Source organism: Athene noctua, chromosome 11 (genome assembly GCF_965140245.1).
Source record: "Athene noctua chromosome 11, bAthNoc1.hap1.1, whole genome shotgun sequence".
Lineage (NCBI taxonomy): Eukaryota > Metazoa > Chordata > Aves > Strigiformes > Strigidae > Athene > Athene noctua.
In genome coordinates, this window is record NC_134047.1 from 22,715,957 (window position 1) to 22,741,993 (window position 26,037).

General features: G+C 39.5%; 1 protein-coding gene across 3 annotated transcripts in view; it reads left to right on the forward strand.

Annotated features, from left to right (window-relative positions):
• The window catches only part of HDX (highly divergent homeobox), a 53,284-nt gene that overhangs the window by 14,410 nt on the left and 12,837 nt on the right, over window positions 1-26,037 (forward strand). For all 3 annotated transcript variants that reach the window (XM_074915061.1, XM_074915062.1, XM_074915063.1), the window contains 4 exons: window positions 4,535-4,588; window positions 15,618-15,764; window positions 21,711-21,918; window positions 25,229-25,308. In XM_074915061.1, coding sequence (XP_074771162.1) covers window positions 4,535-4,588; window positions 15,618-15,764; window positions 21,711-21,918; window positions 25,229-25,308 — 489 coding nt within the window. The remainder of the gene's footprint in view (window positions 1-4,534; window positions 4,589-15,617; window positions 15,765-21,710; window positions 21,919-25,228; window positions 25,309-26,037) is intronic.

Sequence of the window (26,037 nt, forward strand, 5' to 3'; positions counted from 1 at the left end):
CACTTACATTTTCTATTTTTCCTTATAACTAGAGGAGAGATAATTGTGCAGGAAACATCCAAATTGATTTTTTTTCATGGATTTTTATACTGTCTGGCACAACATAGTCTAGAGACACTGAGATAAAACTCTTAAGACTGACAGGATGTGATACTGTGTGTGTTACCTTTGTGCATTTGCCTGTTATTACCTTTTTAATTGATCCTGACAGTGAACCATGTAAACAACAAACCCTCTTTTCTTGTGCATTACTTCCTAGTATAGGGAACAATACTTTGTGAAGTGGTTGTGGGTTTTTTTCTTTTTTCTGACTTGTTCCTATCTCATGTGAGGATTTGAAAGAAAGCTTTTGAGTCCAAGTAAGTGCCACTTTTCACCAGAATTATTGCTTTTCTTGGTAAACCTGAGGTTTGAGGAGCATATATACTCTGGAGTAGATTCTTATGTAGTAGGTGGGATATCTGCAGTTCTTATTAATGGTCGTTTCTAAGCTGAGCGCTTGAGATGAGCTGTTCTTACCCTTTCTCCCTTCTCTCAGATAGTCTGTCAGTATTTGATATTACTGTTCTTACTGGAGTTATAAAATTCATTAAATCCTGTTTGCTTTTAACATCCCAGTTTCTTAGGAGAAGAAAAGCTGTAAATATGCACATCTTTCCAGTAAAGGGCTGACAAAGCTGCTGAAGTGCATACGGAAATTTTTCTTAGATTTCTTGAAGTGAAATATATTATTGATACTTCCAGCTCTGTGCTCTTGATACTTTAATTTCACCCTTGAAAAAGCATCAGTGAGATTTACTCTGTATGACTTTTTAAAAATTTTTAATGAAATTTGAAATAACTGATTTGGGATTTTTGGGGGGTTTTTAGCTAGAACGGGGGGTGACATTTTATCTGTCCCTGTGGTGTGATATGGATCAGAAAGGAGATCTCTGTAACTTTGTGGGTTTTTTGTTTTTTTTTTTCTTTTCCTCTCCTGTTATAATAACGTACCTATTTTTTTGGTAAGTGAGGAATTCATCTGTATCCCGTTTGACTTCCATCAAGTCTGTTTGTCAAAGACCTTGTTTTATGGATTTGGGAATGCACCTTGGACTGAGGGAGCTCCTGTTTCCTGTGGTATCCCTTGCCCTTCCACAGTTTTCAGGCTTGGAAAAACTGGGCAAATTGCTCTTAATTCAGGTATTGCTGTAAGCATGCACGCTGCGAACCTCTGAGATGACACTCTTTAGTATTAGAGAATTTATAAGGGAGGGCAAAGCTGCAGGGTCAGGGCATGTAGTGCACAGCTCTGTGGAAGCTGCAGAGGAATAATGTCCTACAGCCTGGCCAGGTGCCGTGGCACCTTGAAACAACGATTCTGATATCTCCAGATCACTGCATTCCTTGCTGAGAGTTTTTAGCACGTTCCAGAACAATGCAAAACTAAATTTCTGTGTCTTAAGAGGTGTTAGCGTATGGCAGTGACACTGCCAACACTCCTTTATCATGCTGACAAGAAAATATCACCTACTGCCTTCAGAGTCATGTGTAACAAAGAGCATACCCCTCTGTCGCTGTAGAAATCATCAGTTCTGCGCTAGTTTAACCCCCTCCTCCAAATCCTCCCTTAAAATTAAGCCCAGTATAAATGGCATTTCATGTTTCCCCTTATAGCTTAATAATACTTACATATCAACCTTCCAGAGGCATAGATTTTTTAAGAGGTGCTGTTGGAATTCTTTTAGAATTATGCAGGGTGACACATGTCTTGTATGTCATCAGTTTCTGTTAATTTTATTGCCTGTGTTTAGCTAATTTATCCATCAGCATAGGAATGAAAATCCTTAAACTTAGGGAAATCTTCCTAAATTTAAAAATAGATTAAACTTAAGCTACATGATTATTGCAGTAGTTAAACATCCAAGCAGATGCTTCTTCAAAGTCAGAACTGTGTGATTTGTGTTTTGATGAAGTAATTACTGTCGTGCATTGGTGGGGTATCTAATTAGCAATTAGTTATAGCTTCCTTACTGGTTCAATTAATCAAATCCGTGTTAGTGTAACTTAAGAATAAATCTAATAAAGTGATCAATTTTAATGCCTGAGCAGTTTCAGTAAACAAATTGTTCAACCTACTTACTTTTCTTAGTGTGGCTTTAATTGTATTGAACTGGAGATGCTATTCTTGCTGGTCCTCAAGGCTGAATCATGATTTAGTTTTGGTTTCTTCCCCCCAACCCTAAGGGACAAAAGTACTGTTGAAAGTATGTGTATTTTTAATTACTTTGCTATACACACTGAAGCACAGTAATCTAATTTATCCCTGTCTTCTTCAAGGGAAAATCCTGAGCCTTGCAGCCGGTGTGTCAGAATAGGATATAGAGATAATATTTAATAATTTTTAAGATTTGCTTTAAGGATACTGCTTCATATGAATAAGCTGCAAGTTTGCTTTATTTAAGGAAATGGGACTATTTTATTTTTTTTTAATGTGTTGAAGTGATCAGTTTACTTCCTTAGATGCTTTTGAAGACAAGAGGAGGACATTCTTGCTAACACTGGGCAGCACAGCTTTTTGCTAGGGCAGGCAACATGGTCTTGTCTGAAGAGACTTGAACAAAATGTTTCCTGACACTCATTCTTGTAACAGAAGCAGTGTTACCTTTGTCACAGGAGTTCCTCTGCTTTATTTCTGGGATTAAATACTTCCAGCTGCATGAGTGGGAAGAACTTCTGGGGCTCTGGGGAGGACAGCAGCTGTGAGCAAGCTGCAAAAACACTTATGTATGGCCTCAATTCTGGGACACACAGCAACCAGGACTGCTCATGTTTTGGGGCTCATGGTTTGTTCCCATCCACTGAATTTGAGACAGTAAATCTACAGGTGAATTCGAAAAAGATTATGTGGTGACCTTATATAGTGTAACCGTTTTAGTTAGGGTGCATCATTGGCAATACACAAGCGTTACAGTGCCTTAGAACTTTCTCTAGCATCTGCCAGAGTTGCTGTTTCTGAGACAAGCATTGCATGTTGTCATTTTTACAACTCAGAGTAGCTGTCCCAGTTGGATTAGGACAGGAGTTACCCCTGCGGATGCAGGATAACTATCCATCTCACTCAAAAAATAAAGCCCCCCTCAAAAAGCCCCAACCCTTGTGCCTTTTTCATAGAGCCAGGTTAGAGTCCTCCCCTGCATGCTCTTTCAAGTAGTTATATTGAGATAAACTTGATTGTATTTGACATCATACCTGTCAGAACTTGTGTGCATTTTTCTTCTAAGTAACTGTTAATGCTCTGCCAGACTGATTACTCTATTCACATCAAAAAGCACTTTTTTCAGTAGCCCCACTTTAGAGAAACCATCTGGGTGGATACTGAGGACACATTTACAGCAGAATCAGTGGTGTGAAGCTGTTGTATTGGATATAGAATTGTAATAGACATAACTTGCTTACACAGAATTTCTAAAATGTGTGTGTGCGACTAAGAAATTAATATTTTAGACACAAAAGCTGATGTAGACTTGCCCTTAGGAGGAGAAGGTGTTCATTTCTAGCCTCCCTCAACTTGCTTTGTGCTGTAATGAGAAAGTGTCCGACCTTAGGTAACCTCTAAGCGTTTTCAGATAAAAGCTTGAAGAATAAAAGTATCTGATGTACTTATACACTAGACAAACCGTACCAAGCATTCTATATTTGGTTATGCTCATGCTGCAAGATTCATTAGTAGAGCAATTCACAAATACAAAAACTATTAGCGTCGTTTGATACAGTCAGCAGAAGTGTGTAGATACTTCTTCCTCACATATATAGTGTGTGTAACGACTTGAGATTGATTAATCTCTCAAGAGCTATGTTTAGTCTCTCAAGCATTGCTTGTCTGCAGCAGAAGATGAACATGGAATCCTAAATAAGCCTAAAATATTCCAGGCTATGACACATTTCAGATGGCCAGGGAAAACAGTCCAAGATTCTTACTTAATAAAGTCTGACCTCTGGGAGTGATGGAGAAGTAACAGGAATCAAGGCAGCTAACCTTTGCCTTCATACCCCTTCCCCTTCCTTCTCCAGCCTGATGCCCCTGGATTTTCTGGTTGTATGTTACATCTGAGACTGAATAGCTCAGTCACTAACCTGCTAGTATTTTTTTCTGAAAGTTTAACCAATGTAATTGAAAAATATGTGATGGCAGTTCTCTCAGACATTGGCCCTTGTCTAACTCCGGTCTGTTTAATCTTACCAGTTTTGTGACAGACTGAAAGTGGAAGCTTGTGTTCCGAAATACAAGTTTTGAGATAGCAAAAATACAGGAACACCCCAGTTGCCACTGTGTTACCTTACCCTCACCCAAACAGTGTTTTGGTTTTAGGCTTACAGCAGTAAGTCAGAGTGTGACTTTTGTTTTGCTTTTAAATCTTAACCTGTTTTAAAGACATTCTTATCAGAATTGAATGCACAATATTGAAGTCTTGTGAAAGCTGTTCAGTATTAGCTATCATAGCAACCTAAGCTGCTGTTGTTTTCTGTTCTGTTTCCTCCTTCCCCTCTACAGATTTCAGGAAACCTTACTGTGCCTTGGATTACAGGTTGTTCCAGAAAAAGAGCAGTAAGTATATTTCCATTTAAGTACCTAATGCATCAAGTAAAGGAATGAAAAGTTTGTAAAAATGCATTTTAAAATGTCAGTTCTATTCACCTTGTGTGGGTTTTTTTGTCCCTCTATACTGTGACTAATGCAAACATTATCTGCAGATAGAGTGTTTCAGTTAACATAAAGTTGATGTATATATCTAAAAGCAGGTTGAGGTCATAATTCTGTGTCGAGTAATGTAATGTGATGCCCAGGTATATGAATGGTGCTATTCTCTGAAATATATATAAAATCTGAATTGATACGGACTGGGAGTTTAGAGCTCAGAGTACATTTTTTATATTGAAAGTGAAATGGTTGTTAATTGAGGCAACTGAATGCAATGCTTGAGAGTGATTCCCTCTTCAGCTACTCTGCACATGCACAGAATTAGTCCATGCTATCTGTACTAACTTTATCAAGTCTAATTTTATCCACATATATGTCATTTCACATTAGGCAGAGTCAGCCAGGTTGGTGTCCTCAATTCACAAATGACTCCGAACTGTAACACAAGGTATGAAACAGCTTTTGTCAGGAAAATACCTCTATGCAGCTCCTTCATTTGATTACTGTTCATTTCCATTCAAGAGTAGTCTGCTAGTTTCTCTTTGAAGAACATGTCAATTCTGCTTGCTTACCATGCAAATACACCCGAAACCTGCAGGTTGGATGGTACAACCAAGCTCTCAAGAGGCTGTTGCATGTCAGTCCAGCTATATCACAAGCAATAACTAGGGAGATGGCTATCACAATAACCAAACTTATCCTGTCAACCCCCCCAAACCGTTGAGCTCCCAGTGTCATGTGTGCTGCTTTGGCAATCATGTCTAGGTAATGGAAGAACCCTGCCTTGCCTTCTCCTCCCTGCTGCACCCAGTACTTTTGTATTATTTTTTTTGGTTCTGTTTAGTCTTCAAAAGTTGTGACTTCAATAACGTTTCCTGTATAAGTAGGAACCTAAGGGCCATCACAATCTGTTTTCTCTCAGACTTTTGCTAAGTCTCAACTGTAGCACCCTTCTAGTTTCTGCAGACTTTGGTAGTATCACTTATTTCTGTTTATATAGAGAGCACTTTATAAGAGCATCTCTCAGAAGAACTAGTACTTTTATACAAATCCCGTTGCTCATTCCATCATTTGTTTTTTTTTTTTTTTTTTCTCCTAAATCCTAGTTCTCTTGAATAGGCTTTTTTAACTGCAGCCCTTTTCTAGAAGGCACCTTCCCTCTATCACTTAATGACCTTTTAAAACGCCGAGCAGCTGGTGAGTGTCCTAGAGTACAGTTTCAGTGTTTGGCTGAGCTGATTTCACAGCACATCACTGTTGAAAGGGGGAGGTTTTTGCTCCCCCTCTCCCTCCTGGTGCACTGCCAACTCATGCGGAGCACTGGTGCTAGTATCTAATTGCAAGGTAATCCAGGTCAAGCATCTGACCTGTCGGGTACGTATTCTTCTGCTGAGTTTGACTTTAGTGAGTTGAATGCACTTGCTGGGGATCAGCTGAGGGCCGGAGCCAGCTCTCAGGAGGCAGCAGGAGCACGTGAAGGGAGTGGGGCACGACGCTGGCACCTGCTTTCCAGCGCTGTTGTTGAGGCATGGTGGTCGTGCCAGATTATCTGACACAATAGCTGCGGAAGAAATTTCTGCAATAAGTTTAAAACCTTCAAGGATGTGGAAGTGCCTGTTTAATAAAGATGGTTATTAGGGAATTTTTTCCATAGACCTTTACTCCTGTGTCTGTCTTAATCAATAAAATGCATAAAACCCATCGGTTAATACAGTCTGGTTGTCAGACACCTGTTTCCAGATTTGTGGATGCACTTTCTCCAATTTGAATGCATAATTAGCCGTCACAAGGAGACATGTTTAGGAGTTGGCACTCTAAAACTGCTGTATACACACAGGTGTAAGACAACAAAAAGAGAGAAAAAGCTCCTACTTCCTAAGAAACTTCAGTTTCAAATGTGAAATTCTTTTGAAGAAGGAGCGTGAGGGAACAGAAATAGAATGGATAGAGTTGTAGAACTGCGATTATGGCAATTACTGCCATTCAAACAGTAAAAAGGCTAATCTGTATTTTGTTTAAATTGGAGAAGATTGTCTTTTAGATGCTCTGAATTTTTAATCTTTTGCCTTGATGTTTTGTTTTCCTTGCCCTGTCCTTCAACTGTATCGAGAGAAATAAAAACTGTGCAATTCTGCAGAAACTCTTTCTAGTCTGCTCAGCTATGCTGTAAGATGACGTAATCTCGACTGTTAATGAATATTAGTCTAGAAATATCACCCTCTCAGTTATTCATGAGAATGTCTTTGGAAATTAGAGTTCTGTATTCTGTCATGGTGCATGTGCAATTGGCCTTTACGAATGCATTGATTTTTGGTTTTTCAGAGGGTGGTGGAAGGATAAGGATTCAAAAATAGCAGTGAAGATACTGGTTGAAGAGGGGTGGGGGAACTATATCTCCACTTTTGTCCTTGCATTTAAATCTTGAGCGTACTAACGGCTCTTCAGTTATGTGTCATCTGATGTCTTGGCATAATGGTTAGCACTTATGGTAGATATAACTTGGCATGCTAACTATGAAAAACGTTTGTCACGTAGATGTTGACTCTAGGCAAGCTGTTCCTGGCTTAGTTATGAAGTTTTCTTTTGGGAGGAGAGCGTCAGTTTGGTTTTGCTGCTTTTTTTTTTTTTTTTTTTAATTTCAAATTAGAAACAGTTCTTAATATCAAGTCTGAAACACAGAGTCATTAAGATAGCAGAACAAGGTCGTAGAATTATTTCTGCCTATCACCCTTCAGAAGCAGTATAGTAGATCACATGGTATGGAGCGTGTGTAGTTTGGATGGAATTTAAAATGAAACTTAAGCTTTCTTTCTTGTTAACATCTGGGCTAGTTCATGCGCATTTTCAGTGGGACACTGTCCTCAGTGGAGAAGCTCACAGGGGAGCTGGTCTTGTATTTTCCCCCTGCCTGGAGCAACGCTGCAGTGTAGTGATGGCTTTGATGCCTTCTTGAGTAGAGTACTTCTGCACTTTGGTGGAATCTCTACACAGGTAGGTTAGCTGTAGATCTTCAGCCTGGGGTCTCTGGCCTCAGCCAGGCCTGTATTCTTGGGGGGGAAATACCTGAAATGAGTGGAGAGTTCCTGTGTTAAATTTTGATTTTTAGATTGCAGTTTCAACATTACCTATTTGAATAAAATTCTGGAGATAGTGGCATTAAAGTATTCATCTCCGAGCCCTGAGTGTCACAGAAAGACGACAGTATGTAGTTTTCAAATGCACTTGGAATCAGGTAAAGGAACTGATGTAACCCCAGGTCCGTGTGAAACCTGCCACAACTTGCACTGGACATGTGTGGGCATGGGGAAGCCAGCTGGATTGCGTGGAGGAAACTGGGTAGGGGAGGTGAATCTGTGTAACTACTAAAGAAAATACCACATTGGACTGTGGTCTCAAAGCCTCATGAAAACTGTCGGCTGCCATGGTAAGCCTACGTGTGCTGGAGAAAAAATATCTTAGAGTCGCTGTTAAATAAAAGAAGTACCCGGAGGGATTAAAGCTACCTGAAGTTAAAGTGTACCTCAGTTGTACCTTTTGTTTTAAAACTATACCAGTATTAACTTGTGACCTTCTCTTCACCTGTTCGCATTCCTCTCTTCTCCTAGAAGGGCAGAGGGAAGAAAACTGGGTTAGTCCAGTTGGTTAGAACATGTCTGAGTGAGATAGTCAAGAGTTCTCAGCAAGAGAGACAGACAAGGCAACCTGAAGATCTCCACAGCACTGAGTTGTGAACTCTGTCCTTGTTCATGCCTTCTATGTCATTTGGATAACCAGTTAATGTTTTTCCTCCTTCTGTGAAATATTTCACCACGTCTCTCAAGGTATTTCACTTTGTTAATATTTACAGTAGATGATAATAACATGCATAACATGTCATGACCTTCTTGCTGTGAACAGCACCTCTTCACTACTCCCAGCAGTGATCCTTCAGTTAATGCAGAGGGAAGGCAAGTCTTATCATCGTTTCAGACAAAATACATCTTTTTATTGTATGGCATGTGCACCCAAGTTTCACAGATCACCTAGGCTTCTTGTGTGCTGTGATCCTGCAGCCTGGCAATACGTCATATCTGGCCAGGAACTGGAAAAACAGATTTTCTAGTCAAATATGAGGAAGACATTAATAGATTAAGTAAGAATCATGATAATTACTGTTTAAAAATCAGTTGACTTTGAGGCTGAATGTTCACTATTTAACAAGCTAGTTCAAATTCTCAAGAAGGGAGAGTTGTCAGTTTGTGTGGATTGAAGGTTGGTTCTGGAAATTACGGAGTGAGATGACTGGAGTTTAGAGTATGATTTTTTTTTTTTTTGGCTAGACTAGTCTAATTGCACTGATATGTCTTTTTTCTTTTTTTCCCTTTTTCATCATCTTAGCTGTGTTTAGTTTAGAAACACATATTAACAGAATATATGTAATTTTGGCAGAGTGTTGAAGCAGCTACAGCTCTTTTCAAGCTGTGGTACTATGAAATATTTATCAGTTCGGCTTCCATTGGAGCAAACTTCAAGCTTACCGAACCAGTGGGAAAAGATGCAAAAAGTCTCTCTTCCAGAAATCTAACAGTTTGTCCTCTAACAGTATGTTAGCAGTAGTAGTTTAAAGGTACCTTCAGATACTGTTTGGCTTGCAGCTGATTTCCAAACACCTTTTTGCCTGAAGGCTCAGCAGCTTGCTGCTCTGTCTTCTGCTCCAAATGAAACTGGTAGTAGCAACTCTCTCCTAGCCGTTTCCTTTTGTAGGGGCCTTCAGGTACATTTCTTTGTCCTAAGAAGACTGAAGGTGTCTTCTGATGGGTACTTACCTGCTCGCATGATGTCAGGACTCGGGGAAAGGTCGTGTCTAGGTGGCAGCTCTCTGAATCGCTCTGGTAGCTATGGCCACCAGCTGCCTTTCATTTTTTTCCCCAGGGAGAATCATGCATGGCCAGGAGTCTTCAAGGGCTTAACTGTGTGGAAATGCAGGCAGAGTGCCTCTCTGCAGAAAGTACAGTTCTTTCAAAGGTGCTTCCCATTGCACTGTTGCTGCATGGGCAACGTGCACTGTGTATGAGCATCAGGGTTTAGCCAAAGCAGCAGGATTGGTTCTGTAGCAGGAGACTGGGTATCGCCGACAGGGGAAACAGCTTAGTGACAGTTGTGAGACCTGAAGTGAAAACCTCAGACTGAAGGAACGTTCATTGAGGTTAAATATGCTGCTAATGTTAAGGGAAAATACAGACCTTCAGAATTTATGTATGGGAAATGAAATCAAGAAATAATAAACTGAAGAGAAAGTGTAATATTAAATGGTGCAGATGGGAAAGGGGGAACAGATACAGCATGATTGATTCAGAAGAAACTATTATTACATACAAATAAGATCTTGAGACATAAATTGATATTCCTGTGAAAAAATCAGATGTTAAGTAGTGTCAGAGTTCAGAGAGCTGCATGCTGGCATCATTAGGAATGGCAAACAAAGCAAAATAACACTCTGCTTGCATAGAAGAATCTAGGATCTGTTCCTACCTTGAATGCAGTGTGCACTTCTGATCTTCCCATTCCTCCCAAAATACAACAGAGAAGCCGTGACAGCGACCAAAGGTGCAGAACAGCCATGTAGTGAACAACCAAACGGGCTGTAGCTCTTCAGACTTGAAAAGAGGTGACTGGGAAGGAGTGGAGGAGTGTGATGGAGAGCTTTCAGGGCATGAGGAGTGTGGAGAAGCAGATATGGTCTCATTTGTTCCAGTAGAAGAGTGGGTACCAAATCAAGCTAGCCTTAGACTGGGTCCAAAGGAGATTGGACTTGTCTATTTAGAGTAACTTAAAGTAAGAAGTGCCTCCAATTTTTAAGATACTGCAGATGCTGGAGGGTATTGGAGGTCAGTGTCACATTTTACTTGTCCTATTTTACTTTTTACTAATCTATAAAGAACCTTTAAAATGTACCCCCAAAAAAATATTTCTTTCTGAGATTTCTTGCTGTTTCTCCATGATAAGAGTTTCTGAGTGGTAGGGACTAAAATTTGTTGTGAGGTTTGTTTGCTAGAAATAATCATTACCTTAGAACATTCCATCACAGAGCATCAGAACTGAACTGTTGATTTAATATGATTTCACTGAAATGTAAATGAACATAACTTCTTGTTAACAGCGTACAGTGCTCAGCTGCAGCATAAATGCAGTAGTTATTACATTTATATTAAAGCTCTAGTTCTTTCCTTTTTTAACGTCTTTTATTAATAATCTGAAGATTGTGTATAGCTTTTGTGCATGTGGCCCTGAAACATTTTCGACTCGTGCATAAAAACTGATCTAAAAAAGCAGGCTCTAATAAAAGGCAGGATAAGGACACTCCACTGCAATGCAATTATTCATACCAATTATAGACACCAGATTTGCACCACAAATATTGCATGCACAGTGGGTATTATGAGGGGCTCGGCGAAGTGCCAGGAATGTCTATAATAAACTGGGTCATCTCTTATAAGAATGTTGTTATTACACTTGAGAGGTCAGGGGATAAGCAGGGTTTAACCCTGTGCTCAGCAGAACTGCTGATTCAATTTGCTCGCAAGGATTGCTTTTCATTGTGAGTTGATAGTCTATTTTCTGCTGGAAGAAGCTTCTCTGCTTTTCAAACTATGGACAACAGAACTGGGAAATGTGAAGAATTCAGCAAACGGTTAACACTGCTGAGGATAAAGCTGAGCCTCGAATCAGCAAGCAGGGGATCTGAAGAGAGGAAATGAGAATTGTATTCATAAATGAAGTAAAAATAAGAACTGAATTACTGGGTTGTGTTCAGCAATGGAAAGTATTGTCCTAAATACAGAGCTTCTAAGTATTATGATATTTTTCCCTATGCCAACTGATGCATAACCATGAATCTTATGATATTTATGGGACTGTGGGTTTTTCCTCTTCTTTCCTCAGTTCCTCTGATGACACTGAGCAATAAAAGGTTGCTAACTAAATTGATGGAAGTGTAGTTATATGGTCGATGTAGAAATTCTACCCTTTATTTTCTCACACAAGTTGCTGACTTTTGTAAAAGCATTATGTGATTTTTGAGCAGCTTATAATACAGGAATAAAACAGGTATAATCTTTGTCAAGAGGATGATCCTGTAATTGAACGCAGTTTGTGATCTCCCTAAGAAATGCATGAAAAGGCACCTGGACACTCAGTTATTCGAAGTTAATTAGTCTGGATCTAAATTTTCGGCAAGCTGGCAGTGTTATTTACATTTAGTGAGCATAAGGGTTGAGACTGATGCCGTTACGGTGGTGCAGCAGGTAAGTAAACGATCTTCCTTTGCTCTCACTGAGAGACCATAAAGCAGCTCCCACTGACTGTGCGTGAGCGTGCAGGCAGACAGCTCCTGCGGTTCACTCCACAGGCGGTACCCTGCTACCCTTTTGGCAACTGCTTTGTGAATCAGAGCCCTTAAATATCGAGAATCGTTCTTTCGGGGCACTGCTAAAATTTCAAGCCCGGAAACCTGATAGATTCTGTCTTTCATTGCTGCAAAGACCAACCAGCTGGATTACAGTCACGCTGCCAAAATGTACCTTTCTGAAGGCAGCGCTTTCAGCTTCTCAGAGGCTCAGTTCCTACCTGCCTGGCTGTGTTCAATAGGTTACTCAGTGCTGATCTGGGTGAAAAAAAATGACGGAAATGAGATACAGACTCCAAAGTAGAAAAGTTCAAGTGGGATGAGGAGTACTAACTGGAGAATACGCTGAGTTTGCAAGGGTGATTGAGTCAGGTGTCTCAGTAAGGCTGCTCTCCTCAACCCTGAGGGGGACCTGACTTTTCATACATATTCTATTTACATGCACCTATTTTTCCCCTCAGTTCCATTCCTGCTTTCTGGACTCTTTCATGTGGTGTGTGTTGTGGGTTTTTTGGTTTTTTTCTTTCATATCAGTTGACTGAAAAAACTTGTTCTCCATTTCCTGCTCTGACCCGCGATTGGTATCAGTGTAATTCATGTGCTGCTGCACGAGCTCTTCAGGAAGGAGTGAAAGGATAAAGTACCTGGTGTGGCAGTACTGCAACAGCAACAAAAAGGAAAAATACATATTGTCATCTGAAACACTAGGGGTTATTTCTGACAAGGAGGTAAAACAACAACTCTAAGTTGGTTTTTTTCCCCTCTTTCCATTTTCACAGTAAGTGGCTGCAAAAGACTTCTTTGAGAAGGTAGCTACAGGAGAGGTCCCATGATTTTAAAACATCTACTTTACTCTAAACTGTTGACACAGACTCTACAACCCTGGTCTTGTAGCAAAACTATATAGCAGTTGTGAGGTGAAAACCACTGAATAGTGATTTATCCAATAAGATTTTTATTAAAACATTTGCAGTAGTTCATCAGAATTAACATATCCACCTAAAATGGCCAGGTGGTTTTGCTAAACATTGCTTTCTCCATTTAAAATCTTTGTATTTAGTAAGTAAAAGCTGAGCAGCCTCTGCACCTTTCCCACAGTACCATCCCTTTGGTAACTCTGTCTGTAGTCAGTTATTGTGTCTTTTGTCTACTGTGGGATCCTTCTGCATATCACGAATATAAAGCTTTTCTATTAACGAGTATTCTTGCCCTGTATTCTTTCAGTACAAGAAACGTTTTCTTAGATAGCTGGAAAATCATTTGGCAAGCAGAAATCTGAACTTACTCCATCATCAGCTGTACTTTCTTTGGTTCTTGTTCCAATTTGGCTGTTGCAATAAACTGGATGAGAGAAGACAACACTAACCAGGGTTGCTCCCTTACATCTGCAGCAGTATTAGGCAGATTTCCTTTTGCTTCTCTCATTTCACTCCTCTGCTGCTGGGGAGGGAGAATTCCAGGGGAGCATGTTCCAGGGGGTTTCCTTAAGCATATTAAATAAGAAGAAATTCTTTCTTTTCTTTTCCTGATAAGTACAGATCGCAGCAAGCTGTGTGAGTGGTGTTTTGCAGCAGTGTTGTCAGTGTGAACTCTTCAGAACCAACAGTGAATGTTGCGTATTTATTAATGTTTAAAAAACACTCGGTATACTTTAGAAGGTAAAGTTGCCCTGAGCGTTCAGGAAAGCAAGATAGGCCAGAGTGACTTGTTCCTTTGTGTAGTTTGTGTTGCTATCACACTTCTTTCTGCCTTCCCTTTCCTCAGCGCTTGGCTGCCGCTCCCCAACTGCAGAGCAAGAGCTCTTCTCATCGTTGTCAGAAGTTACAATCTATTTTGCCAACAGCTATAAAAGGAGATACTGCTGCAGTGATTCAGGAGATAGCTATACTTTTGTTCTTTAAAAATGGCTTGTAGGTAGGAGGAGCTCAGGTCAGGCTACAGAGAAAACCGGCATCTGCCAAGGGTGGTCGGGCATCAGGGATTGAGCTTTGCTCAGCTGGGTGCTCATGAGCTGAAGTCCACTTTCTGCACATCGCTGCTCATCCTCGAGCCGCCTTGAAATGTGCCAACTGGATTCGTTTTAGATTAAAATAGACTGCGGCGTGCCATCTGGGAGTGCATCTCCTGTGCTGTGGCTGCTCATAGGTGCTCGGCGTGCGGGACGGGAGGTGAGCGTGGCGAGCCCCTGGGCTCCCGCACCACCTGCCTTGCTCTGCAGGGATGCTCCGGGCGTCCTGCACACCCTGCATGAGGCCTCCGCTAACGGATGGGCAAGGGGGAAGCAGATTCTCTCATTCTGTACTTGACTGTGTGGAGGGATAACCAGGAAAAAAATCTGGAGTAGCAGTTGATAATGGATCGTATTTGAATATAACGGGCACTTTTTTTTTTTTTTACTGGAGCACCTGAGATTATTTTAAGGAGATAATGTTTCGATACCCCTATTTTATATTCATACATTAAGGAGATATAAGTGCCTCTAACATTTTAAGAAACAGTCATTTTTAAAAGAAGAAAATTGCAAGGTTTGCCATATTCTGAAGATTAACAAAAATTAAAATTGGTAACTGTATTGTCAAGTGATTCTAGTGCTGCATAATTTCTTCCATTTTAAAGTTACTTCATTCTAACTTTTAACAGTCTTAAATGAGCAAACGCAGATTTCAGCTACTGAAATCATTATGTCCTACAGTATTCAACTGTTGAAATAATGACAAATTTGGCACATGTGTCTACAAGTCACTAGCTCAGACTTCACTGTTGCATTTATGTACTCCTCATAGCAGGAGAGATGACAAACATGGCTTGGTATAAAGAAGAGGTAGATTTTAGTTAAAATTCTGGGCTGAAGGCTTTTGATAAAGCTTGCAAGTTCTACTAGCGAATGATACTGTATGCCCACGACCGTTCAAGCAGTGGTAGGATGGCTAGGATTTGTTTTTCAGTGTTCCTCCTTTTATCAGTAATCCACTATCACATATTTTGATAAATGTACACAGAATTAGGGAACTCACAAGTAAACAGTAGAACCAATTTCAACTCTGAAGCTTACCAAATAAACATTAAAGTATTCCCTTTAGGAACCCAGAATCCCTTGAATTATGCATGTATTGTAGTTTGCAGTAAGATAAAAGAACTTTAGGTGGGGGAGGGTGAGAAACTTGAAATGCCTTAAGGAATAATTTGCATAGATTGGGTGGAGAGAGTAAACAGCACAAGGGGAAAATGTTCTTTTCAGTCAGGCCTTACAGAATGAGATAAAACAAATTTAAAAAAATCAGGTGGAGTTGGAACAAAGCTGAAGTGCTTTAGACTTGCCTTAGCACTGCCATTACCTTTAAAGCAAATCCCAGGGAACTCTGTACTGCCCTGGATTAAAAAAAACAAACTTAAAAAAATAATAATAATTCTTAAGGGAGAGTTAAAAGAGAAGAAGAGTCATGGAGACAGTATATAACATGTGTGTCTTACTGTATGCAAGACCTCTGGAAATTAAATGAACAGCATAAGCAGAATTTTTAAAAATCTAACAGTATTTTTTTTATCTTACAGTTACAGGACCGCACACAATTTAGTGACCGAGACTTAGCTACCCTAAAGAAATATTGGGACAATGGCATGACCAGCCTGGGCTCAGTCTGCAGAGAGAAAATTGAAGCTGTGGCTGCAGAATTAAATGTTGACTGTGAAATAGTGCGGGTAAGAAATCTAGAGTCTTCCCTTATCTTGTCGCAGAAGCAAAAATAGGACAGATGAAAGCCTTTAAACATTTCATGAGGAAGCTTGAAATAGATTTCACGTATTACATAATGAATGACCATGTTGGGAAGTGCTCTCTGGCTCTTTCTGCAGTCTATATATAGAAAAAAGCCCTCAGGTAAGAGTCTTATTGATCAGCAGCAGAAGTAGCACTACGAGCTATTTGACATTCTCTTTAGACTTGAGTAAGATTTTAAGTGAAAGTGTTACATTTTTTAGGGATATCCCAGAACACTGAAAAGTTCTATTTATATTGCTATTAAGATACAAAAAAGCCTTTCAAAATATACAGGGAAAATATTTGTTATTCGTGCTTATTGGAAAAAATCAATGTAAACATATGAAAGAAAAGGCTCAAAAATAGGAAAAAAAGTATTTTACAAGACTGTCTTGAAGCCAGGTTGAGATGTGATAGAGGGCGGAAGGGTACTGCGAAGAATTCTGGGCCACTTCAACTTGGTAGTCTGTACAGGTGTGGTTGAGGAAGGATTGCTTTAGAAAGTACAGGTCTGGTGTAGATAACCTCATTCCCAAGAACCATTCCACATCATCTGATCCAGAGATTGGGAAGTTTGGTACAGCATCAGTTGTTGCCACTCCGTTTGTTCCCAGTTATCGGACATGCATCATCGGTCTCCAAACTGTGGGTGTCTGATTCGCTCAGAGTGTTTCCATTCTTCAGAAAATAGCCTGGCTGGTTTTGCAGTCAGCACAAAAACGTTAAGAGTCTTCTTTTCCCTCATAACAGGCATGACAATCGTGACTAGTCCTTTCAGCTTTCATCCTCTTCATCCACCTCTTCCTTAAGATTCTGACATTGCTACGAAACCAGAACTAGGGGCCCTTATTTGAAACTCTTTTGTGGAGATCTCTCTTGGGTTGGTTTATCAAAATGGTACCAGAGCTACTTTCAGTGTTGAACAGTGGTTATTTACTTGTTTGTTTTCTGAGCACATGTGAATTGCAAACAATTAGGTTGTACTTTTGGAGGCTGAAAAGAATTACTCTTCTCTCTGTAGAGAACAAAGCTGCTCCGTATTTTCCAAGCTCTTCGCTTTGCTTTCTGAAAGGTTTGCACTGACAGCGTCTCAAAATGGACTCCTGGATATGAAATACCTTATTCACAGGGCAGTAAGACTGGCCCCCGTGCTTCGCCTCCCTTTGTTTCCTTAAGAACAATTCCTTATTGGCACACAGAGGATGACAGTACAAAGTTCTGTCCGCATCTTTCAACAGCACCTGGTTGAAATGCTTTTGTCTTCAGGGTAGATGTACTAGGCTCCGATCAACTCTCTGGCATAATTTATTAGAACATACACAAACAAATGAACAAAAAGATTTCTTTCCTTCATAGTAACTGGTGGTGTTACCAGTATCTGCCCTACCTCTGCCTCTGGTTCCTCTGTATGGCAGACTTGAGAATTGTAGCAAGAATTAGGTGGAGGTTGGTCCTGCACCATGCTGCACTGGTTTGTAGGTTTGTAGGGGCTGAAATGATGCTACAGGACACACGTGATCTTCAGTGCTTGCTCTTGTCCTTTCTCTAAGGCACACTGTGTGTCCCAGCTGGAGGACAGCTAGTTTCCACTGTGTGCTCTACATTTCTTTTGGGATCTATCTAGGCACATGGTACTGTGCCTCTCTCCTTACCTGCCAACCTGCATTTTCTTCAGTAGGAAACACGGATGGCTGGAGGTTAGTGGGCACTGCAGTCTCCCCCTCCTAAGGAGCGAGGAGGCAGCGGTGATGCAATCAGCTGTGAGGCAGGAGCGAGCCACAGCATCTCCACCCTGTGCTGCCCACTCAGCCAACAGCAGTTGGACTGAGGGATGCTTCTGGAAAAAGCTCTCTGCTTTCAGTGCTTGTACTTTGTTGCCTTTGTATTTCCCTGTACCTTGAATTCTAGGTAGTGTGCGACTGCAACTGTTTTTCCATTTGTGATGTAAAAAAAAAAAAATTCTAACGTGTCTAAAATTGTACTATGTGTGTATATATATCAATCAAACCAAGTAATTATATATACGTCAAATAATACACACAACAAATATAATACATAAATAATAGAATTTTACATAAATATATATAAACATATATAACTGTAAAATATTTATATATACATACCACTTGTTTTAATTCAATTTAATACATATCCCCATTTTTCCCTTCTAATAGCTTTTAAAATGGAAATTCATTATTTATCCAGATAAATATTGCTTTTCCAGAAGTACAAATGATTGATCCTTATGACTAGTAGTGGCTTAAAAGATCTCCAGTACAAAGAAAGTATCAAATCTGTTTTCAGTACAAGGAAAGATAATGTTTGCCACTATGCGTAGTTCCACTGAGTTTCATCTTTTAAGGTTGAACAGGTCATTTTATTCCATAGGTTTTGGACTGGTAGTAGGAGTAGACTTGCAAAGTGACTTTTACCTTAACATCACGCACATTTGCACCCTGAAATGTCTTTCATCTGTTCCCAAGACACCAAAAGAGGGAAAGAAAAAAAGTTATGTCATATTTAAATATGTGAACTCTGGCCAATGCTTCATTAAACTTACAATATTTGTTTTGCATACGTTAGAATTATTGCTAACTGCATTTGTTTGGGGTTTTTTTTTTGTAGTTACTTACACATTTTTGTTTATATTTCTCTTGACTAATTTTATTCATTCATACCAAAATAGCATCCAGAAGCAGAATATCCTTCTTGGCAGCGAGACATTAGATATTTGAGAAAGATGAATGACAAGTATCAAACTCCTCAGAAATAGATGAGGAATATACAAAAATTGCATGACAACTTTTTATTTTTTATTTAATAGAGCATAAAGCTTTCATGCATAGGAGGTCAAAAAGCTACTCCTAAGCACCCACCACAGGCTAAAGACACCTCCTCCTCTCCCAGCAGCTCATCAGGTGAAAGCTGGATTATTGAAGGTTCTGCTTCAGTCTCAGTTTAGTGGCAAAATCAAGCAGCTGCAGCAGAAAGGCCACTCATTCTTCACAGCTGACTAACGGCTCTTCTTGTTGGGGGCTCTAGGCCTAGTCTGAATCTGGTTTATGTTCGAGAGACATTGGAAAACAACTCAGAATCTTCCATCTTTCTTTTTTCAGTTAAGTAGGATTTCTGAAGGTTCCAACCTAGAATCTTTCTAGCACGTTGACACCCTAACCTCAATATCTGGAGAGTTGTAATCATGCTTTTTAAGTGGCTCCCTGCCAGTCTACTTACTTAGAAGCTGCCTGAGGGTAGACATATGCTGGCTCCTTCTGCCTGGATTCCAGCCTTTCTTCCCTCGCTCTTGCTGGTCATCTGCTCAGCTGAAGCTGGGGAAGTTGCTGCTGAGTTCATTGCAGGCTGCTGTAAGTAGGCTTAATGAGTCTGATCACATGCACTTTACAGACAGTGTTTGAAGTTTATAAGGAGATAAGTTATTTTAGGGATAGAACTAGAATTATTAAGCCTGTTTCCTACATAGAACTACTAGTCTGCTCTTACACTCATCATTGTCCTATTCCAGAATATTCACTGTTAAATGTAGCATGCAGGATATGGAACCTTATTACTTTTCTTTCCCATTTTAATTTGAGACACTATAAAAATATGTTCATGGTCTATGACATATTCAGTATGTTGAATGAAAGATTTCCTGCTTTGAAAGGTATGTAAAAAGATAAGATCTACCTCTCCCAAGTGCCTCAATTTTTTGCTGAATTTTTTTAGTAAAAAAGAAGCAGATTCACTTTTAAATTTTATAGTTGTTAGCACTACTTATTACCATGATAAGATTATGAGAAAATTTAAAGAATGGCAATACACTGTTTAGAAAAAGGAGACATAGGTCTGGAAGGGGTTGCTTGTGTGGTTGTTCTTTTCTGATTTTTTTTCCCCAAACTGTATATAATATACAAAAATATCTATGTAGCTTTCTGTCTAACTGTTTTGCATTCCTCAAAGACGAAAATCAGCAAACTGGGAAAGCAAATATCATCCAACAAAAATGATTTGCCAAAAATAGTGTTAAGCGTGTCATCTTTCAGCTAAAGAGATTCAGCTTTAAAATATATTTTTTTTTCAGGGCTGGCACAGCATGAAACTTGGGACTGCTGTTAACATTCCTTAATTTTTCTATTTGATAAAGTATTATACGGAAAAAGTTTTTCACAAAACTTTTGCATGCTATATATCAAAACTCTAGTTAAAGAAAGTGTGATGGGGAAGAGGAGCAATGCAGGTATTTCTGAAATAAAGTCAGAGTAATGGTTAGTGTATCTTCAAAGAAAAAAATCCTATAATATTTTAATGTGTTTGGTGAACTCTGTTGGAACATAGGGAAAGGCTGTGCATTTTGCTGTGCCCTCATCATGTGCTTTCAAAAACAGGAACTGCCCATGCTTTCTAGAGATATGTTTGATTTTTAGCAATCCAGAAATTCCAGCACTAAGCACAATTCAGAACCTAATAACAACCATGCTGTGCATATGTCATCATCGCAGTAACCAAGCACAGTGTGTGGAGACAGCTTATGTGGCCAAACTCCACCATTGTCCATCCTGGGCCAGCATGTGGTCAGGTCCTGGAACAATGAGGATGGTCCCACTGGTGCTGTCAGCACTCCTCCTATTCATTGCGTTTTAGATGGCGTGGAATGGGGAGGAGAGCCAGGTCAGGAAGACTGGAAGTTAGCAGTTAGCAGAGAAATTAATTCCTGACTCTGAGAAGAATTTTGGGATGCTGGTGGAGAACTGACTTGGGTGGAAATGAGGTGTCTGGGGTACAAGAGCTGTTAAGCAGAATCAATGTTAGATGAGAAGTCAAAAGTCTGCGTTATGCAAGGGAAGGGAGAGAGTTAAGAGGTGAAGAGTTGCAGACAATTCTTACTACATCATGTTAAACTCTGTTTTGAGTCTTGAATAGTGTAGACTTTATCAGAGAAAGCAAGTTAATTAACAGTTGTACAGATCCACTTGGAGAATTTTGAATGTGATGATATTTTTTTTTCTTTTTTGATACTAATCTTTATTGATGTAAAATGAACTCAAAGCATCCGTACCCATCCAATCATGAATGGGTTTCCAGGTTCCTTGTTCCTGGACCTGTTTCATCTCCCACCACTGTTCACAGTATGCTCTTATATAGCTTACTGCAAGCAGTGTTTCTTAGACACTTGTCCTCAAACCAAAGAGGACTGGAGGAATTATCTCAGAATTAGCTCTGAACTTAATTCTGCCAAGCTGTGTTCTGTCATCAATGTGGAATGATGTAGAGTTGTCACCTTGGACAGTTTCTGCCGTGCTGTAGGAAATCCTAGAACAGATGGGCCGTTTGGGTCATTAGATGCTTTAGTCCCCTTACGGAAGTTGCAGAGTGAGAGAACCTGAATCAAAGATCTTATGTTAAATTTATTGAATAATTCAGGTGGGGAGAGACCTTACAAGGGCACCTAGTCCTACTCTTTATTTAGAGCAAGATGGACTTGAGAGTTAGGTCAGGTTTCGTAGGATGTTGTCCGGTAAAATGTTGAATATCTCTGAGGTTGGAGGTGTGAAGACTCCTATGGACAAACTGTTCCAATGCCTCACTGTAAAAGCTTTACTTTTTTTTTTTATTAATTCCATTCGGAGCTTCCTTTGCTGTGACTTGTGACTGTTGCTTCTTTTCCTTTTGCTGTGCACCTTCCCTTTTCCCTTGTATCGGAGGACTGAACCTGGACACAGTACTCCAGAAAGCAGCCTCATGAGGGTCAAATATGGGGGAATAATAACCTCCCTTGAATTGCTGGCTACACTTGTTCCTGTAGTATAGATGTGCTAATTTCACTTGGTTGTGGGCCTGTTGCTTTTTTTATAGTTTCTGATATCATTCATGTTTATTTCTCTTACAAGACTTGGATTGGGAATCGAAGACGGAAATACCGTTTAATGGGGATTGAGGTTCCACCCCCTAGAGGAGGTCCTGCTGATTTCTCTGATCAATCTGAATTTGTTTCTAAATCAGCACTTAATCCAGGAGAGGAAACTGCTACTGAAGTGGGGGATGATAATGATAGGAATGATGAAGTATCAATCTGCTTATCTGAAGGAAGCTCACAAGGTATTTGAAAATGCAGTTACTACTGTGCGTATATTTTTAATTTTATGCAGTGTGCATGCTTTGGATTCTCTGTTGTACACAATCAGAAATGTCTGAAAGAGTCTAACAGTCACAAGTTACCTCCCTCGGCTATATTGAAGGTACCGTTTGGTTTCTTTCTTCTGCCTCTATACAAATTCTGTTGGGTTTGTTATCACAAAGCTTGCAGAAACCTTTTATCATAAGATGTCTGTTTTGGAGATTCGTCTGAAATTAAATGACACAATTTGCCGGTGGAACTGAGAGATGGACAGACAGTACAAATGTGCAAGTCTCACATTCCTAGGCAGGTTTTAAAAAATGCTGTTAACTGGCCAGTTCTACGCAGCCAGCTCGAATATTCATTCCTGTTAGCCTGAATGACACCAGCAGTTCTCATAAACACCACTAATGTATGCAAAGCTGCTCACTTTGAGCTGACCAGAGCTATGGACTTAGAGTTTTCCTGATATTAAACTCATGCTGATGAGATCCATTCAGAAGATATATAGCTCAGACATGGTCTTGAACTAAAAGAACTTCACAGTATGTCAGAGCGTAGCAGAACTGCCATTAAGCTGTCTGTGATGCATTTATGGTCTCTGACAAGCAAATACAAACCAACAGAAAAGATCAAAGTCAGTAGCAGGGGACTACTCAGACTGCACATACAGGGTGTCTGTGTGTTCTCAGAAAATTGTATGATCTTGAGTGATAAGTGTCTCAAACTTAATTCCCTTTTACTCCATCTCCCAGAACCGCGTGACCACATTAAACCCATCTCCCTTTCCTTCTTGTACACGAGCACTCTGGGCCTAGGGCGGATGAACTGCCACTTGGTGCCTTGACTAGCTTCACAAGCTCAACTAATTGCTCCCAGTGCTTCTGATTAGAAGAGATCAATAAAGCCTTTGCTCTCTAAACTAAAAGAAAGTCTGATCTAGTGCATGCTATTGCAGCTTAATGTGCCAGACTTGATCTTGTCATTTTGACTGAACAATTTAAAGGAGAGGACTAGAAAAATGGAGAACTGCTAAGAATGAATTTGTGATAGCTTTGTCATATTCTACTATAAAGAGAATAAGATGATAAAGAAATGGGTCAAGTGACTGAAAGCCAAGTGAGATGCAGAATCTAAAAAGTCCTTGATTTGCCTGAGGTGTGGAAGGAACTGATTTAGTCAGATCTGCTTGAAAGAAAATGGTGACAGGGGAAGAGTCTGAATTCTCTGTAGCTTAAAGTGAGGAATAACACCACATTTATTCAACAAGGCTTTCATAAAACAAGATAAGGCTGTAAGACTATGAGTAGATTATTAGAGTCAAAGCTTAAGGAAGTGCAAGAAAACTATAGGATTGCCACAGCATCCAGGAATCTCACTTCTGTTCCTTTATTTTACCACAAGAATTATTTCTATTCATTTCTCCGGTTCAAAGGAATAGATTTCACTGCTGCAGCTCAGCTTATTTTGAACTTCCTGGAAAATATTTCCACCAATAATCATGTGTACTATTCAGTCACAGATATGTGATTGTTTTAACGTAACTTTTGGTCCTAATTTATAAAAAAAAACCAAAAAACAAACAAAAAACCACAACAACAAAAAAACACTCTCAAAGACAGGAAAAAGATATTTTTAGTCATCTAATTAGAGTGAAAGTGTTGATGGCACTTGCTTTTAAAATGTAGTGTGTAAATATTAAAAAAAAAAAAAGCTGTACTCTGATGCAAAATTAAGTATTAAAGTTCTCATAATGCCTTACCTTTTTTTAAATGTATGTTAATTGAATCCATAATTTGTGTAAATGAACACAGCTCTGTGGAGGCCATTATAGCTGTGCCAGTTTATATTAGCTGAGGATGAATATTTAAAGAGTTGAAAGTGCTGTAGGGAGTTGCTTCGTTTGACTGTTGAATCCAAGCGGTGACTGTCAGGGTTACTGAGTGGCTGGTGCTTTAGACTGTTCCAGAGTCCCTGAGGTGCAGATTCAATGACCTTCATTCCTCCGAGTGTTAACGATGGGGTCATAGATTGCTCCCTGCTTCACAGTTCTCCCATTTGAACCCATTTGCTTTTTTGCTGCTAGCAGAAATTTTCCTTTGAACTTGTGACCGGTGGCAGATTAAAATGATTTGAAACAAGTTCAAATAAAATTTGCTCAGTTTAGAGATGTTTAACTGGTAGAAAAGTTACTTAAAACAATTAACGGTCTCTGTATCATCTGGCCTAAATATTATCCTACCTTTGCAAGTGTTGGTGATCTCCTGTTAAATCCTGTTACCCTGTGTTTGCCTGGAAGTGCTACATCCCTGCCTCATTATCTGCCCTCTTGCAGTATCCCACATGAACACTTGCTGCCTGTTCACTCACCATGCCTCTTTTCCTCTTTAGATGTGATAGCTGGACTGTTTGACCCTTTTAATGCAAGCTCTGCCCTTTGCACAACTGTGTCATTTTACTAGATCTTCGAAGCAGTGTATTTCCAATTAATAGCCTTAAATGACATCATTTAAGTTTTTTATCACAGCTGTCTTGCTCTGCGTTTTATTTCCTGGTGTGCTGTTTCTGTCAACCATTTTCTTCTTAACAGTATATTAATGTGGAGAATTAAAGTAAATCTGAGAAACATACTTAATGATAGGCATGAATAGGCTTATCGTTCTTGTTTTTTCACATTGGCCATAGTTAGGGCTAATAGAATCACCTAGTGCTTGTGGTTGAAATTTAAGGGTAAGATTTGCTGTTTTCAAGTGTGTAGTTTGCTTACATATAAGAGAGCATCTTAGGTTCACTAGGAATAAACATTTGCCATACAAGAATAAAATAGTCTGCTTGATCAGTTTTTCGTTCAAAACTGATCTGCAAGGAGGAGGTAGGATTCTGATATGCACCCAGTTATAGGGTACAGGATGCATGCAGGATTTTTCATGTAATAATTTATTTCAGTTAAAAAAAAAAAAAGTTCTGCAAACCTCTGATGTGAAACTCTTCATCGCTTTTGAATATTATTCCAACCTGAACCTAAAAATAGGAAGGTTTTGGTATGTTGCAAGAGAGTAACTGATAGTTTTCCTGTTGCTTCAGGTAGCAACTGACATGATATTGGCCTGAGCAACTTGTGGTCTGATGGCTTTTTCAATAAGACATACAGTATTTTTTATGAATAGACATTGATAGTATGACTTTGCTTTTGTATCTAGCAGATGTGACCTATTTAGTGGTAAAGACTATTGATGTTTCTTCAGCATAAAATTTGAATGAAATCTGAAAAACTATAATTTATTTCTGCAGAAGAGACAAATGAAGCTCTTCAAAATGAAGAAACTGGTCACAAAGATGATGACCAGAATCCAGTATCTACTGATAATGTGGTATGTACACCTTTCCTTTTCCACTAATGTGACCTCCTTAATTGCTAATGTTGAGGTTGTTGTCCAACACCAGTGTTTTTCACTAGGTGAAAACTTCAGTCGAGTGTGCTGAGTCCTTCCTAATTGAGCACTGAAAGGAACTGTGCCAAAAGTACTAAAGCATCGAGCTGTGCACATTCAGTAGAAGTTGAATTATACAGCTTTTTCTGTATTGTAACAATCCAGTGTGCTTTTTCTGGAGTGCAAAGCACAATGCTTGGGCGGTGCTCTCTAAGTACCTAGTATAGTAAAACAGTAAGAATAAAAAACCCAGAATAATACATGAAATGGGTTTTTTTAGCTTTAAGAAAGTCAGGTATCTCTAGTGCTTCCTCCCCATACCCATAGCTACCTTGAATATGTGAGATCAGACTGGGGTGGGTATGTACTTTCCATTCCCATACCCTCGACAGGGCATTATTTAGAAGTTTATTGTTTTTTCACTTCCATTCACATTAAGTCAAACGCAGTTGTTCTTGCTGGTTTTAACTGACTGCAGTGAGACAAGGAAGGAAAGACAGAGGGAGGAGTCATGGCAAATAATGCAATATATCCCCTTTGTTTAGCCTGCCCTCTCTCAAATTAGAAGAAAGGAGAGGAGGAAGAGGAGAGAAGACCCCAAGTGGTAGGGTAATTTTTATCTTAAAAGTTATCTGCAGAATGAAGAGGTGATGGTTCCAGTTCCCACTT